Below are 16,208 nucleotides of genomic sequence, written 5' to 3'. Positions count from 1 at the left end.
CTCTTCAACATTCAGAAACAGTAAAAACATCAGCCGTTGTGGTGGATGATACCTATGCATAGTTCGTGATCAATGTGATTTAAAAACAACACAGGGTTTGGGGAAATTCTTAATTTTCAGATGGCAAATGTTCTCAGGTCTTTTCCCTACCTGTCTAAGTTTTAATGTCAATATATTATGGCGTTTAACAGTATTTTCCAGTTCTCATTGTCTCATGGTTTGACTTCTAAGACTGTCTGCCCACCGTTGCTTTATGCCAGGTATCTGTGTTTCCTAGATTAACATTTAGGAGAGGAATGTTTTTTTTTTTCTAGCTGTGTTACATACACTATTAAACATGGCAAAGAATAAAGTAAGTAGCTTTAAATTGCTCGTTTTTATATAAATGGCCTAATATGTACTTTTTACTGATACCTCTCCATGTCCTGCACTTTCCCCTTTTTAGATGTGTGGTCAGCAGGCTGTGTATTGGCTGAACTGTTACTAGGACAACCAATCTTTCCAGGTGACAGTGGTGTGGATCAGTTGGTGGAAATAATCAAGGTATGGAATTTTAAGTGTTGTTTTGACTGCATTATTCCTTGGGAATCAGCATGAAAACATGCATTGTTATAAACTTGTCAACATATGTATTCTGTCACCATTGTACGGGGTGTTGCATGTAAACCATGTTTGAAAACACTTCTCATGCTGTTTTGAGAACTTGATGATCCTTATTTGCCCCTCTTGCAGTCATGCATAATGATATATCATCTTTTAATTTTATAGGTTTTTTTCCCTCTTAAAGGATTGCACTTTCAGTGTGCTTGGAAATAGTGCTTACATACTGAGCCAATATTTATTAATGTGTGATTTTCATTCTTTAAGAATCTGGCTCTTTTTCCTTTGTTGCATGCAATTAGTACTTGGCTTTGAAATCAGTGTTATTAAATTTCCTTGTGCCAGATTCTTCATGTATGCAGCCTTCTTCTCTTCTTCCTTCCTTCCAGTTCTTTGAGGTGAAAGGTGAGAAAAGGCACTCCTTTTTGCTGATGGAGAATCAGGAAATGTAGGGCAAAGACCTTCCACCTGAAGAGTCTTGTTTTTTCAAGTGAAAAAGACCTAATGTTTCAGAATACATAACACATATATCACTTATGTCCAAACACATCTTGATTGATTTCATTTGGTAAGCTGTGAATATTCTGTGATTCTCAAATTAGAGGCATGGAAGAATAATTCATAGCTTAAAAGACTGGTGTCTGACGTCCCAGCACCCTATTCTCTCCCGCCTCCTTCAACTTCTGCAATGAAGGAAGCAAGATTTCTAGAGAGAGCAGTATATTTTTCCTGTGAATCTATACTATGCATTTAATAAGATGGGAGTATTACAGGGGATAAGATGTGTGCACACACTGTTCAGCTTTATTGATTTAATCACCACAAGGGGACTATATTAAGAGAATTCCCTCCTTGGTTTTGCCACTTAACTGCTACCTTGATGCATGTATATTTGTGTGCAATGCATGTGAAAACCCCCTCAAAACCAAAATGTGTGACTGGAAGAGTAGAACTTCCCACTTGTGTCTGTGTTATTCACTAGAAGAGCTGCTGGTGTCTTTGTCCCTGTCCTAACAGAGTGTATGACACCAACCAACACCAAGTGGTCATTCTTCTGCGTGGAGGACATGGGCTGGTGAGGCTCGGTGTTTCTGTGGCCTGCTCTACAGTCTCAATGGGGTGTGCTCTGACCTTTCTAGGCTCTCGCCACATGTCTTCCAGCCTTTGACCATGTAAACCTGGCTTCTGTTACAGTGGGTTTCTGTCTGTCCTGCTGGAAATCCTCCAGTCAACAACTTTCCTCTGGAGGCTCCATGTCTTGCATGTACTGCTCCTGTGACTTTCTTGATTTCTTATTATTGCCTTTCTGCCAGTGTATTTCAAGCTCAGCATATCCAAGTTGGGTCAGTTTACATAGGAAACACTAGTGGAAAACTAGAGTTGCTGTCAGAAGTAGGGCTGATGATGGCACAAGTGACAATTTTTTTCCTCTTGAGAAGTGTCTTGGAGCAGTGCACTGCTTTCTGCTACGCTGCTTTTGTGAGATACGAAGTGGTCCCTGTGAACACTTCAGATGGCCAGAGTTCCTCAGGAGTTTGTGCAATAACCTGTGGCATTTGCCTTCAAACATTTTCAAAAAGTCCTGTTTTGTTTCTTGATTCATGTTTGCAATCCTGAGAAACTACATCTGATGAGTTTTTTGTAAATACAACTGTTTAATCATGGTAACAGTCCAGTAAGTCCTTCCATGGCTCGATCAGAAATCTGAGAGTAGAAGGGCCTTATCAGCAAAACCATAGTGCTCTGCCTTACCATTGCTTTGATTTTCACAATGTGGAAGCAAAATAATCAGGAAAGATGTCCTCTCACTATTGACATGCTTGCCAAGCAGAGATTGTGGTTTGGTTCAAAGTTTGCTAGAAGCTGTTATCATCAGTTGGACATTTTCAGTTCTGCAGTGCTGGAAGTAAACATCTGTGAACTAATAATTTTATAGCGCATATATGCCCCGATTGTGATGATTCTGCTTTGTTTACACTTGAGTTAAGCTGTTTTGAAGCAGAGGAGTACTTTAATAAAATTGCTGATGGCCTATGTACCATCTGTGGTTTCTTTAAATGACACTACCATGAGTGGTGTGATAACTTTTATTGACCAATTCATAGCTGAATACATAGTACTGGCAAAATAATGTTATTTCTCACGATGGCCGAAGGAGTACCCAGTGTAAAGGCTTGAACTTCAGTAAATTATAGCTTGAGATGATGATTTTCACCTCTGCAGAAACAAATTTCTGAATAATTTCTTTAAATGTAGAAAGAGGGATATTAACTGATCATCCACACCTGTGTTGTGTTGGGGTTTTCTTATCTTCTGTTAGATATGTAGCCCCCTACGTGTGGAAATTAAGTGAAACAAATGTAGGGATAACTCCATTTTATAGTAAGCCTGGTCTCTTCAATTAAAAAGTTACAGTACTGAGACAGTATGTTTTAGGAAAATCTGAGAGAACAAATGCTGTAAATCTTACAGTAGTAGTCACAAAAAAGGATGTTCACTGAATCGTTAAGGAAGTATGTTGGAAAACGTGAGCCCAAATGGGTGGGTGCCATGAATATTTTTCTGCCCGTATATTTGTTACTGAGGCAGCATATATTCCCCAGGCAACACTGGAAGAGAAAACGAGTGCAACCTGCAGAAATGGACTGTTTTTCAATGTTCTTGTCTACCAAATCTTGTGTTTGTGAAGTTTTGTATAAACTATTCAGAAAAGCCCTGGCAGAAGGCTAGGGTGAGAATACAGAGAGAGTTATAATTGAGAATATTGCATTCAAAATCAACAGCTGTGAGCAGTTGTCTAGGAAAGTGCATGAACTGGGCAATGAGGTGCTTCCCTTGTAATGCCATACCCACTGACAAATATTTCTCATAGTGGGAGTAGAGGGAGAACAGCACATTTACCTCAAATTTCAAGTAACTTTTCCTCACCTTTTGAGAATCAGGAAAAAGTAGAAAGTGAGGTCCTCAATTTTCCATTCTGCCAGCTGTTGGCAGGGATCTGTCCCATCTACTATGTATCCCTTAAAAGTGACCAATAATCAAATTGAGCAGATTTGTTTTTCAAATCTGCAAAGAAGTCATGAAACATTCTGCTTTTCTCCGCTCCCAGCATGATGCTTAAATTCGACTTGGATTTGAAAGGTTAGCATAAACACTGCAACCTGTGTTTACTGAGCGAGCTTGGGTTCTGCAGCCTCAATACAGTTGAAGACATATGCAATTCTGCAGCATAAAAATTACTAGAAATATTAAGTCTTGGGCACAACATGTGAAACGTTAGGTTGTATAAGATTTCATTTAGAATAGGTTTCATTTAAAAAAATATTTTTACAGATGGTGTCCACCTCTTCCATTTGCTGCCATAGAATACTACTGTTTAAAGCTTTCATTGTAACACAGACTTATTTTAATGCTAGCTGGCTGTGGGAGAAGCAGAGCTGTGGGATCTGCCAGTTGTAGAATGGCAATAAACTTTGTAGAAGGTTGCAGGTTGGGACCTGTGAGCTGCTGTTTGACTATCTTGGAGTCATGCTTTTCAGATAGCTTCCTTGGAACTGTATGTCTGAAACTTAGGGGCAGAGAAAAAGGAGTATTTTAAACTCCCAAAAAGGGCTATAGTAAAAAAATATTTATCCACACATTTGGAAGTGCATCTGACTCTCATCCCTTAAATTTACTTGATTCCACTGCAAGAGAGGTCATCTTAGAAACTTTTCTGCTGGTTCCTATCAATTCAGAATGACTGAGTCACAGTCACTCTTGTAGCATTTTTTGAGCCAAGATAAATTTTTCAGTTGTCTCTTCAGTTGGTTACTCAGCTTCAATTATTCAGAGTTCATTTCACAGCACAGCAATTGGATGCTACACCTGGGTGTGAAGTTTTTGCATTAGGCTGGAGAATGACTTCAAAATGCCATCACATTAAACTAGTCCTCCCTTCTCATGCAGTTCTTGATGACATCCCCTCGGTAGCTGTGTTCATGAAGATAGAATTTCTTTGATATGTCAGTCCGCACGGCTTGTCCTTCCTGCAGGCTGCATGTCCAACATCCTCAGTCCCTTGCTGCATCAGAAGCATTTTTGGCTTTTGTTAGATTTTGATTCACTTTCAGCAGTCTTCACGTAGTTTCATTTCAGGCAGCCTCGCAAGATCTCCTCCATCCAGTTGCACCTCGAGTTTCTCCAGGCCCATTGCATATTTGCAAACTGCTCCAAAAAACCTGTGCCCATCTAGAACCATAGCATCACATTTGTGTGAATCAAAAGACAGTTCCCTTCTTTTTAGCTTCTTTTTCTCTTGCTCCTGTTTCTTTAAAGACAGTCTTTCCAGATGTTCTCAGTCCAGCTGGGAGAGAGAGATCTTTTACCGCTTACCCCTGACAAAATGATATTCGATATGGGGAAATACTGTCTTGGAGCTCCATCTGAAGAAATAATTTAACCCAAGTACATTCTTCTTGAATACTTAAACTACTACAGGAGAGAAATCATGTGCTGTGCTTTTTCCAAAGTTTTATCTTGAATGGTGACTCTTCTTCCTTATTTTTAGCTCTTGCTAGCTATTCCAAATGTTAGGTTATCCTATCGCTGGGAATCTCTCAAGTGGGTAACCTGATATATTCATTAAAATTCATGCCCCTACTGGCTTTCGAGTGACATCTCCTTCAGAAATGTACTCAGTTTCTGAAGTAGGCACAGGGGCAGTGTGGCTTTCATCAGTGGTTGCGTAAAGAAATGATGTATGAGTGAACGCTACGCCTTGGAGCAGTCATACAGTCCCGTCCTTGATGGAAGGGTGAAAACCTCTCCTTCCAGCAGCCAAGGAGGATTGCAGTTGCAACTTCCCTATATAAAATCCACTGTGCAAGTGGGATACCGCTGAATACAGCTCGAAAGAATGACCTCTTAAACCACAAGAGGAATTTTTTGAGATGCAGTCAGGGCAGACTCCTTCATAAATCTCCGACCTTGTGCACACAGCTTGCAGTGCAGCAGCAGTGTCTGCAGGACTGCCATCCTCCCTGTGAAAGCTTGGGAGGTTGGGGGCGTTCCTGGCCCCCCCCAGCTATACAGCACCCTGAAACTATCAAGACAAAACTGGCTGGGATATCGCCCCCAAACTAAAACATCTTCAACCACAGTTCCTGCAGACAGTGGTTATTCTTTATTCCCCTTGCAAAAAGGGAATCTCGGAAGCATAATGGTTTTGTTTCTAAGATAATAATTATGTTCTGAAAGGTTCTGTTTAGTACTTCCCCCTACTCTCCTCAAAAATGGGGGGGGGGGGGAGGAATGATCTCTGTCGGAAGAATGAAGCAGCAATAATTGTCTGAGCAGCCCTGGGACATGGGGAGGACAGCATCTGCCAATCTGCCTTGCATTGCAGCATATGGAAAAAATATTTCTGGTAAAGACAATCTAGAGTATGGGATACATCAACTAACTTGTGAAAACTCCAGGAAAGGGTTGTGGGGTTTTTTTGTTTGGTTTGGGTTTTTTGGTTCCTACTGGACGGTGTGATTATTCCTTGCACCAAAACTGGCATTTCATGGTAATTTAGGAGAAATAATAAAATCTTCTTACCATAGTTCTCTGGGTTAGGGGGGGCAAGGGGAAAAAATGTATTAAAAGACAAGCTCAATAGTATCAGGAATCCTATCCATGTGTAACTTTTCGGTCTCTGACAGTTTTACTGAGCCGATTGCTAAGTATAGACTGCAATTATAATATATGGCTCATGCTCAAATGTCAAGGAACTATTCTGGGCTCAGTTTTTGAAATAAAATAAATTCAGTCGCAGTAGTTAATGGGGAGAGAGGAGCCGTCTTTTCCAGGGAATAAGCAGTAGGAGAGCGTGTTTCATTTTATTGGATGTGGTCCTGTGCTGAGGACCTGCCTGCATCTGACACGGGCTTTCACATGGGTCTTCTTTCCTCGCCCCTAAGGGAAGTCTCCTGGCATTTTTCTTCCCTGATGTCCCCCCACATCACAACTTGGCTGTTCCTGTGCCTCACGTAATTCGTCACTTCCAGTGCTTGCAGGCAGGCAGTGTAAAAAAAGTTGATGAACAATTATATTCATGTCAGTGGTGACAATGGGTTTCTTCCTGATGTATAGCTGCTCTCATTTGCGAATAGAAGAAATCTCTATATTTAGTTGGCTTTCATTTTGTTTGCCGAGAGGGTGTTTTGAAAGAAAGTGTATATAAAACGGGTAAGTTTATTTTATTTTCTACCACAGACCTCTTGAAGTATTATTTCAAAGCTGACCCATGTTTACGGCTTGAGATGCCTGCACCGTGAATTTTTTAAATAACTATTTGGCACACCTCTCACAACTTTCTGAAGAGGTGCAGACATGTTTACAGAAGTATTAATTATGCCATCTGGTAAGCCATACACACCAGACTTTCTGGAGCACGTTTCCTTGTAAACTTGCACAGTTTTCCTGGGGAAGATTGCTATACCACTGTAACCATGGCTTTCTAGAGGTTTCTGATTTAAATAACCACCTTCTCTCCTCTCTAGTTCAGTCATTACCAGCTGGAGCTTCTGAACCCTCGGTGTCCCTATGCATTTAACTGATTTTTACATTTTGGCAAAGGTTTAGTGATAACGATGGTTGTCGGAACGGGCCTTTATTCCACTGGGGTTTGCTGAGACCCTTGCAGTTTCCTCTTCCTCTGGTGTTGCAACGGTGTGGGTTTGGTCATAAATAACTCGGCGCAGTTTTGCACAGTGAAGCCAGGTGCAGACAGCAGCTGTCTTTGGTACTGGGGTGTAACCAAGGTGTCTTTTGGAGCTGAATATAATCCTTCTTTTTCTCCTATGAAAATTCGATTGCAGGAACATAAAATGAAGATCTTTATGCTGCTTGTAATCAAATTCAGGGCTTATTCCAGGTTCATAAATCTCCCCTCCTTGTTTGGTAAGGATGATGTTATTGGGAGCCTATAGCTTTTCTTTAATTGCTTGAGATACATACCATTACCCTACCTTCACCAACCCTGTTCCTGGAATAACAATTACTTGGGGAGCTTCATCTATTACAGATTAATGTCAAGGAAAAACTTTCCAGAAAATACTTGTGAAACCTATTGTGTTCAGTTTTTGTCCTAAGAGAATCAGAGCAGTGTCTGTCTTCTCAGCAAGTGTATTCTTTAGTTAATCTTAGTAGATAATGTTTCTTTATTTTTGTTTAAGAGATGATGATGACGACAATCGGGAATGAAGAGCAAGACTAGCTGACCTGTTGTCTTCACTTGCAGGAAGATTCCTTGTAGTCTCACATAGACCTCTTTCATTCATTCAAAAGTGTAGTCTTCATTCCAGATACAGTTGATTCCATCAGACAACTACATTTTTATTATTCTAGTACTTACTCTGATTTGGTTCTTTTTTTTTTTTTTTTAAGTGCTCAATTAAAAAAAAAAAAAACGCCACCAACAAAACTTTTTCCTTGACAATATCACCTTTCATAAGACTGTCCCCAAGAAGTAGAATAGTATGTGCTAATCTGCATGGACCTGAATAATTCAGTATTGTGCCCTGTATTTCTTAAAAGCTCTCTGACCTTTGCAAGATCAGGGGAGATCTTATCTGTGTACAGAAATATCTGAAGAGAAGGTGCAAAGAAGAGGGAGCCAGGCTCTTTTCTTTGGCATCCCGTGACAGGACAAGAGGCAATGGGCACAAATTAAAACACATGAAATTCAATCTGAACACAAGTGAACAGTTTTTACTGTGAGGGTGGGCAGACACTGGAACATGTTGCCCAGAGAGGTTCTGGAGTCTCCATCCTTGGAGATACTCAGAAGCCGTCTGGACATGGTCTTGGGCAACCGGCTCTTGCCAGCGTTGCTTGTGCAGGGGGGTTGGACCAGATGACCTCCAGAGGTCCCTTCCAACCTCAACCATTCTGTGATTCTGTGAAACTTCTCTCCAAGGAACATCTGCTCCATAGTACTTTCAGAGTTGCTATAGCAAGAGCAGCTGTTTCATGGAGTAATTCTGCCAAAAATGTGCAAAGTAATTTATGCTTCTCCTTTGCATTTCAAACAGAAAGAGCAGTCACATACATGACTTTTTAAAAGAAGAGGTTTGCCCAATTTTGCAATAGCTTAAATGATTGCTGTTACTCACCAAGGTTACTTGAATGTATTCCTAATATACTGAAAACTCAGTGTGAATCAGTGAGGTACAATTTCAAAATCATGTAGCAAACAGTGTTGGTACATTGGCGGGTGGGGAGAGGTCCACTACAGGGCCTCTTCCAGATACATCAAGTACTGGTACAATTTTATAGCTTATCGCTGCATTCATCTCACGCTTTTCTTCTGGATTGTGATTTGAATTTGACACAGTCTTTAAAACTTCCATTCTTCTTCCTATCTCCTTTCCTTTCCTCTTCGTTTTTTCGTTTTGGGAGGGTTTGGTTTGGTTTGGGTTTTTTTGCTTTAATCTGCCTTCAGTACAAATTGAAAGCACAATCTGGCTTTACAATCCAGAGAAAATAAAGTAAATACACTGAGTGGCTAATATAAGTCACTTTTCCTTTTGTATAGTTATTTTGTGTGTCAAAGGCTGCTATGTAACTGAAAGGTCAGGCAATCCCTTCTTTCAGCTAGCATGATCCCTCTTCAGTACCTTCTTTTCTAAGCATTCATGAGACCTTAAGCACTGTTGCTTAGATGCCTGTGCTTGAGCTTAGGAGTTGCTCCCTCCCATCATCTGGAGTTACAGCTGTGTTTTTAGTGAAATGTATGAATAGACATTGTCCGTGGGTCCTTCCGTGAAATTGCCCTTGCCTATCTAATGTAAATTCTCTCTGATACTATAGGCAGTCTTTAAATAAAGATACTTGCACTGTGTAGGCTCCTGTTCTGAGCAGCCTTGGCAACTAAGCCAGTTTGCTGAATTTGGCTATATAAAAAAAATCTACTCTTTGCCTGTTCTTAGGAAGGCTATTAAAGGAATTGTTTGAGAAGGAGGAGGGTAAAGAAGGTAAACACGCTTTTAAAAAAGTCCTGTTTATACTCAGAAGGGCTGAAAACTTAGCCTTTAGAATGGTGGGAGAGCAATACAAGTTACCCATAATTTTTCAGGAAGTTAATTTAACTATCAAAAAAACTTCCAAGGTTTTGAAAATGGCTTTTATCCTGAATTGGGATGAAAATAATATTTGCAGGTATGAAGTTCCCTCATCTTTTAGAACTGGAAAGCTTTGAGAGCAGCGCCATCCTGGCAGGGCTGGCAGCTGAGTGGCTGGTGCTCTGGGGGGAGCCAGACAGAAAACCAGCAGGGCAAGGGCATGTTTTCCTGTCAACTCTTTTTTCCTTTGAAAGTTGAGCAAAATGTACGGTATCCTGCACACACCCTCTTTTCTACCACCTGAGCAAAACCAGCGTTTTCAGACACGCACAGAAAAATCTTCTGTCAGCTCTGAAGGTAACCCTTGGCTTTTAGAGTAGGTGGGATTTAAATCCTGGTTAGCGATGGGAAGGTAGGAGTTATGTGATCATTCATTTCGTACAACTTGTCGGTTAAATCTGTTATCCAAGAAGCAACTGTCTGAACAAGTTGCAGAGTTTATTTCCTCTTTAAAAGATGGCTTTGTGGGTAGCTATTTTAGTTTGTCCCCTACAGCTCATATTTTAAATAATAAAGAGATACCAAGTTCCTTTCATAATACCTGATGATAGTTTCTCTGTTGCACAAATTAATTAAACAGCAATTAACTTGCTCTTTTACCCCTGTACCTGACTCTTTAGAGTGCATTTGTGTAATTTCCACTCTTCTAACAGAATGAAAATGTTAACGGATACCAGAATATGTAGCCAAATATTTCTTTATCAAGCAGTAAGGTAGAGTGCTAACGTCATGTTGTAGATCATTTGTTTCCTGATGGTGACAGTGCAGTCTCATGAGATGAGGTGATAACATTATGCTGATCTGTATGGCAAGAGATTTGTCACGGGGTGAGAGTAGCGTGGCTACAGGGTTCCTATAGGAAGATGAACCTAAGCTCAGTATAGAGGAGTGACTCCTCTGCCTTCTGCCCTCTCCACTTCTCTCTGCAGAACAAAAGGATAGCCAGCAACTGCATGCAAGCAGAAAACAACGGGATTCCTTGAACGTGCTTTGCAGTTTTTATGTATAGGTAGAAGGCAATGGCTCTCTTAAGCTTAGTGCTAACTGAACAGAAAGCACTAATGCCATATTGTCCAGCTTATTCCCTGAAGGGATTTCCGAAATCCTTTCAAAATCTATCCATCCCTACAAAGAGATGTGCGATTGTGTGTTATTTCTCATACAACTACTAATTTGCATGTATAAATAACATTGTGCAGATTCTGGGAATGAGAAATATAAATTCATAAAACTAAACCAGGAGTGGTATGCATTTTAGATGCTTCCAGGTTAGGTTTAAACTAAGTTTATCTTCCATGTGGAAATATTGGGATGGGGAACCACCACCAAAACCCACACAGTTCGGGGGCCGGGGGGGAACCTGTCTGGCTCCCCTCAGCAGTAACTGACTGATGTTTTAAGCTCGTCAGAGGGCTGCTGTTCATGACTTGTAAAATGCAGTCTGTGCTACTGGTCTGATCCTTAATCTGCCATATGCGGTGAGCTGCAATCCCTGAATGTGTTTGGCAGTACTGTTTTATAATAGCCTAACTGGAGTGAACTCTTCCCCATTGGAATATCACTAAGTTTGAGAAAGATGCTTGAATTTTGTGAAAAACTGTAGAAGAGAATTACGTTTTTGACACTGGGCTTGGAGCATGAACTGAATTGCCAGCAAGAGACTACTGAAGATGGAGCAAGGGCCACAAAGATGATTAAGGGACTGGAGCATCTGTCATATGAGGAAAGGTTGCAAGAGCTGGGACTGTTCAGCCTGAAGCAGAGAAGGGGGGGGGGGGGGGGGGGGGGGGGGGGGGGGGGGGGGGGGGGGGGGGGGGGGGGCATGTCTCGTCAATGTGTATAAACGCCTGGTGGAAGGGAATGAAGAAGAAACAGTTAGGCTCTTCTCAGTGGTGTCTGCTGACTGGACAAAAGGCAGCAGCACAAAGTAAAACACATGAAACTTCATTTGAATGCAAGAAAACACTTTTTATACTGTGAGGGTGGTCAAAAACTGGAGCAGGTTGCCCAGAGAGGTTGTGAAGTTTCCTTCTGTGGAGATGCTAAAAACCTAGCTGGACATGGTCTTGGGCACGGGGGTTGGATCAGAAGCTCCCAGGAGAGGGAGGTCCCTTCCAACTTAAATGGTTCCGCAAAAGTTTTGTTGTTTTTGTTCTCAACACTATATTAACTTCCTAGTTACACAGATTGACTTCAGTTGTCTCAATGTGTGATAGGTTATACTGTGCTCTTCATTACCATATGAATATGAAGCATATCTAAACAATTGGCCTTTTTTCCCCTCTCTCCTTTCTAGGTTCTGGGAACGCCTACAAGGGAGCAAATTAGAGAAATGAATCCAAACTATACTGAATTCAAATTCCCTCAGATCAAGGCGCATCCATGGACTAAGGTGAGTCTATGTGAACTGAATAATAAAGATATGTGGGCTGAAAGTAAAAATTCAAGGAGTTCAGTTTGTTCAGTGGTTTGGTGGCTTTCAGTCTAAACTGGGTGCCTTTAACTAAGCTGGGGACTCGGTAACTTTTGACATAGATAAGGAGAAGAAGGTATTGAAGCAGTGCACTGTAATATCTATTGGTTTGGGGTTTTTTGAGGTTGCCTACAGGTGGTTTTTTTGGGTTTTGTTGTTTTTTTAACAACGGTATGTGTGTTTATAGCAGTTTGCAATATATCTAAATCCTGTCATGCTATAAATTGATATGCACAAAAGTCACCTACAAATGAGTGTTCCAGTGATACGTGTGGCACTTTTGTAATGCTGTTACATAATGTGATGAGGGCTGACAGTCACTTTCTTAACTGGTTCTCTCATAGATATTATATTTGTACTCCTATAGGTGTGCTGTTGAGGGGGGTTGTTCTTTCTTGGAGTTACTTCTTAAGACTTCTTGTTATCTAGCTTTCACAAGGAGACACTACTGCAGTACATGCAGACAATATTATAACCTCCACAATCAAAGAGGAAACTGCTAGCATTGAAACAAATACATTGCCACACAAGCTGTCTTCCACATATCAAGGAATGATGAATATTTGACTTGGGACAGGGTGACAATCATTTAATTAGCCTCTTGGTGTGGAATAAGTTAAATATTGAGTCTTAAGCAATCAAAGCCTGGGTAGTTAACGTTTTCTTTTTGCTGCTTGAGAAATGTCTGATATAGTCGCAGTATATTCTCATCATATCTTAACAGCTCAGGTTTCCTTCTGCTAAGAAAGTAGTGTGTATGCATGGAAGGGTTGCACTCTTAGCTGAGCACATGTCCAGGTCAGACTCTTTTGGACCAAATGCTCTGTGGTGGTAGAAACTCTCCAAACAATTAGAGCTAATTGATAGCACACCATGTGCCTAATAGGTACATGCCAGGCCCGGGTACTGCGAGTCACTATTTTTGTGATAGATTCTCCAATGAGTTATGCACCACTTGAATTCTCCTTTTCCCCACTAATCCCTGGTTTGCATTTCCATATCAGTTTCTTTCTGTGTGTTGGTTAAGTGATTTATAATAGTATGAGAGGTCAGTAAATCCAGCAAGGCTTTTTAATACCTTATGTTAACGGGAAAAAATCAGGGCAAATGAAATCCCTGGGAGTGGTCTCTTCAGTTTTGAATTGCACCATGTTAAAAGTTGCAAGAATAAGTCCAAAAACCTTATAGCACTGAATATTAGGATCGCATCTGAAATCCTGCAGTGAAGGTGTTTGGATTGGGGGGGTTAAATTAATATGCAATGGAGTAGGAGTGCAGAGGTGTACTGTAGGACACGGAATTAAGCATCTAAGCTAGCTATGCAACTCATCTTCTGCCTGAAGAGTCTTAAGAATCATCTATATGCACTTGATGGTCTGTTAGACCACAACAGATCTTTTGGCAAATGGAAGCTTCAAGAAAAAACTGAGACTTCCTTGTATTTATATGAATGAGTTTTTTGGTCGATCTAAAGGATCACAAGTGAAACTAAGTCAGTTACAAAGAATTGAGAGGAGCTTGCCAGAAGATCAAATCTGCATTCTCCATTAGGGCACAATTAGTTTTGGAGAGCGGTGCTTGCAACATAGCTTCTCATTCTCGAGTCATGCTGCACACAACTCTTCCTGACATCGGCTGGGTGTAGAATAGCATTTAAAGCAGTTTATTACAATTGGGTTACATGATACTTCATTGATGAGATCTGTACTTTTCTTATACAAATGCTAAATTAACAAAATGGATTATCCAGCGTGATGTTGGTAATGATGCTCATCCTCTCAATGTATTACTTCTAAAGATCTTTCCTTTCAACATTTTGAGCATGTTGAGCTGTGAAAGGTTTAAGTGGTAGTATTATGTAGAATTGGTCTTCCTTACCTGGCTGTATTGGTATAACATCTGATGGCACGTCAGTGGGCATGTGCATCCTCTTGGAGCTTCTACATCTTAGAATTGAAAAGCGTGGAAGAAAAAGCACTTCTGAACTCTGGCTGTCTAATGAGCAGAAAAGGAATGAATGAAGAAGTGACAATGCAATTTTTTTTTTTTTTTAAACTATGTATGTAACTAGAGTGCTACAGGTAGTTGCCAGCAGGACTTGAACTTTAGGTTTCAGCCTCAAAAGCACAAACCTTTGCCATCTAAGCTAAAGAATTACTGAAGATGACAGTAGTTAGAAGGTTGTTATTTTTGTGGACTAGTTATGACCAGAGGACTCAGCAGACAGAAGTTAAGGTTTTTTTGGTGTGGAAGAACTTCCAGGCAGCTAGTTTTCAGCATGTTTGAGAGAGAATTACTGAGAATATAGTCACTCCCTGCTATAACTTCTTTGACACAAGGGCATTCTCCTTGTTGCTTTGTGGTGTTTAATACAAAATGGGTATTTTTCAAAGTTGAGGGTTTTGTAGGTCCTGCTTAGAGTTAATTTCATGCAGTGGAGATGCCCAGTGAAGGTGCATGTTTAGGTACTGTCTAGATGTTTAACCTCTTCTATGCAGTCTGGAACTGGTTGTGTCCCGGCCAATAATTGATGCAAGAGTAAGGTCCATGGTTCGCTCTTGTTTTCAGGGAACTTTCTTGGTCTGCAAAAGTGTGTGTAGATGGGAATTAAGAATTTTCTTTGGAAGCTGTAGTACCTATAGGCTGCATCTGAAATTCTGTGATGCGGACTTCTGTTGGATGTACCTGGTTCTGGTCTGCTCTCTAGGTATTTCTGGCAGGCATAGATACGTTATTTTCCTACTTGGTATCACTGTGGTGGTGTAATCTGCTACATTTGCTGTTACCTACTAGGTGAAGAAGAATGGTGGCTGGTGCTATAGCAGAATGAAATAGGTTCTGGGTTTTTTAAAGAACTAGAGAAATTGTTTGAGACTGAACGAGTCCGTGAAGGAATATTGTTTCTCAGATTCATTCAGTTTCGGGCTTAAATTGGAATTTTGAGCACAAGTTTTACGGAAATTTGAAGTCTACCTTCATAGATGTATCTTAGACTTTTCAGTAGAAATGAATTGGTATCATCCAAATACAGTATTGATATTCAATGTGCTGTAGTAGTATGAAGAAAGAGACCTCAAATTAACAAGGGCCTTTCTTCATAGATTAGCAGAGAAGTCAAGCTAACGCTCTAAAAAGTATTTTCCTAGGCTGCAGCAATAATGTGAGTTTACAGTGCAGACTGTTCTCAGGCTGTTTTTTCAATCTGTTGACAATTGGAGATTGAAGTACTTTTGTAACTTAAGAGCTGGAATCTCTCATTATAAAACATACAGAGGCCTCTCTCTTCTCTCCAATATAGTTCTGTGTTGCCCAAGCACGTGCGTGTGTTTATACCAGTTACGTGCATGATGCAGATGATGATGGGAGTTCAGTGTGTCCCTGGCTAGCAAAGAAAAGAGAATCAGAACTTTCCAGGAATCTTTCAAACAGTTCTTCCAAAACACGACTTCTCTCTTCTTCTCCTCTGGCACCCCACCCCCACAACCCCAGCCCCAAAAGGAGGAATCTGGGACATTTTGGTCCTTTGGGGGGGGGGTGTCCTCTTCAGAATACTGGAGTGTTTAATTTAGTAACGTAGCTGTTCTTTTCATCCAGACCTCCCTTTGTCTTCACTTGGTATAGAACATTTTGTATTCATGGAGGTGCATCCTATTGCTTGTCTGCCTTGGTCTGCGAGTAAGTAGCATTAAGTTACAAGAGAAGCAAGGTTTTGCACAGGTGGGGGTATCTTTTGACTGACTGATACAGTTGGAAAAAAATGGGTAGGCTTTTAGACACACAGTCATGTCTTCAGGTTTATCTTGGGTCAGAAAACCTGTCCATTTTTTCCTACTGTATCAGCTCATCAAATAAAAGTTACTACCCTTTCTGGAGGCTTTGCTGCTGTTTTTACTAGGTCAGAACTTCCCTTCTGTGTCTTTCAGCCACCTCAAGTCCTTGAGCCTTCTTTCTTCTTGGAAGTGCAGTCTGATCTCTGCTACTAATCT

At 40.7% G+C, this 16,208-nt stretch overlaps 1 protein-coding gene across 3 annotated transcripts in view; it reads left to right on the top strand.

Annotated features, from left to right (window-relative positions):
* Window positions 1-16,208, top strand: part of GSK3B (glycogen synthase kinase 3 beta) — a 149,547-nt gene that overhangs the window by 111,286 nt on the left and 22,053 nt on the right. For all 3 annotated transcript variants that reach the window (XM_050909906.1, XM_050909914.1, XM_050909898.1), the window contains exons 7-8: window positions 446-543; window positions 12,046-12,141. In XM_050909906.1, the coding sequence (XP_050765863.1) occupies window positions 446-543; window positions 12,046-12,141 (194 nt within the window). The remainder of the gene's footprint in view (window positions 1-445; window positions 544-12,045; window positions 12,142-16,208) is intronic.

This window comes from Gymnogyps californianus, chromosome 1 (genome assembly GCF_018139145.2).
Source record: "Gymnogyps californianus isolate 813 chromosome 1, ASM1813914v2, whole genome shotgun sequence".
NCBI lineage: Eukaryota > Metazoa > Chordata > Aves > Accipitriformes > Cathartidae > Gymnogyps > Gymnogyps californianus.
This window is presented reverse-complemented; position numbering and strand designations above follow the sequence as displayed.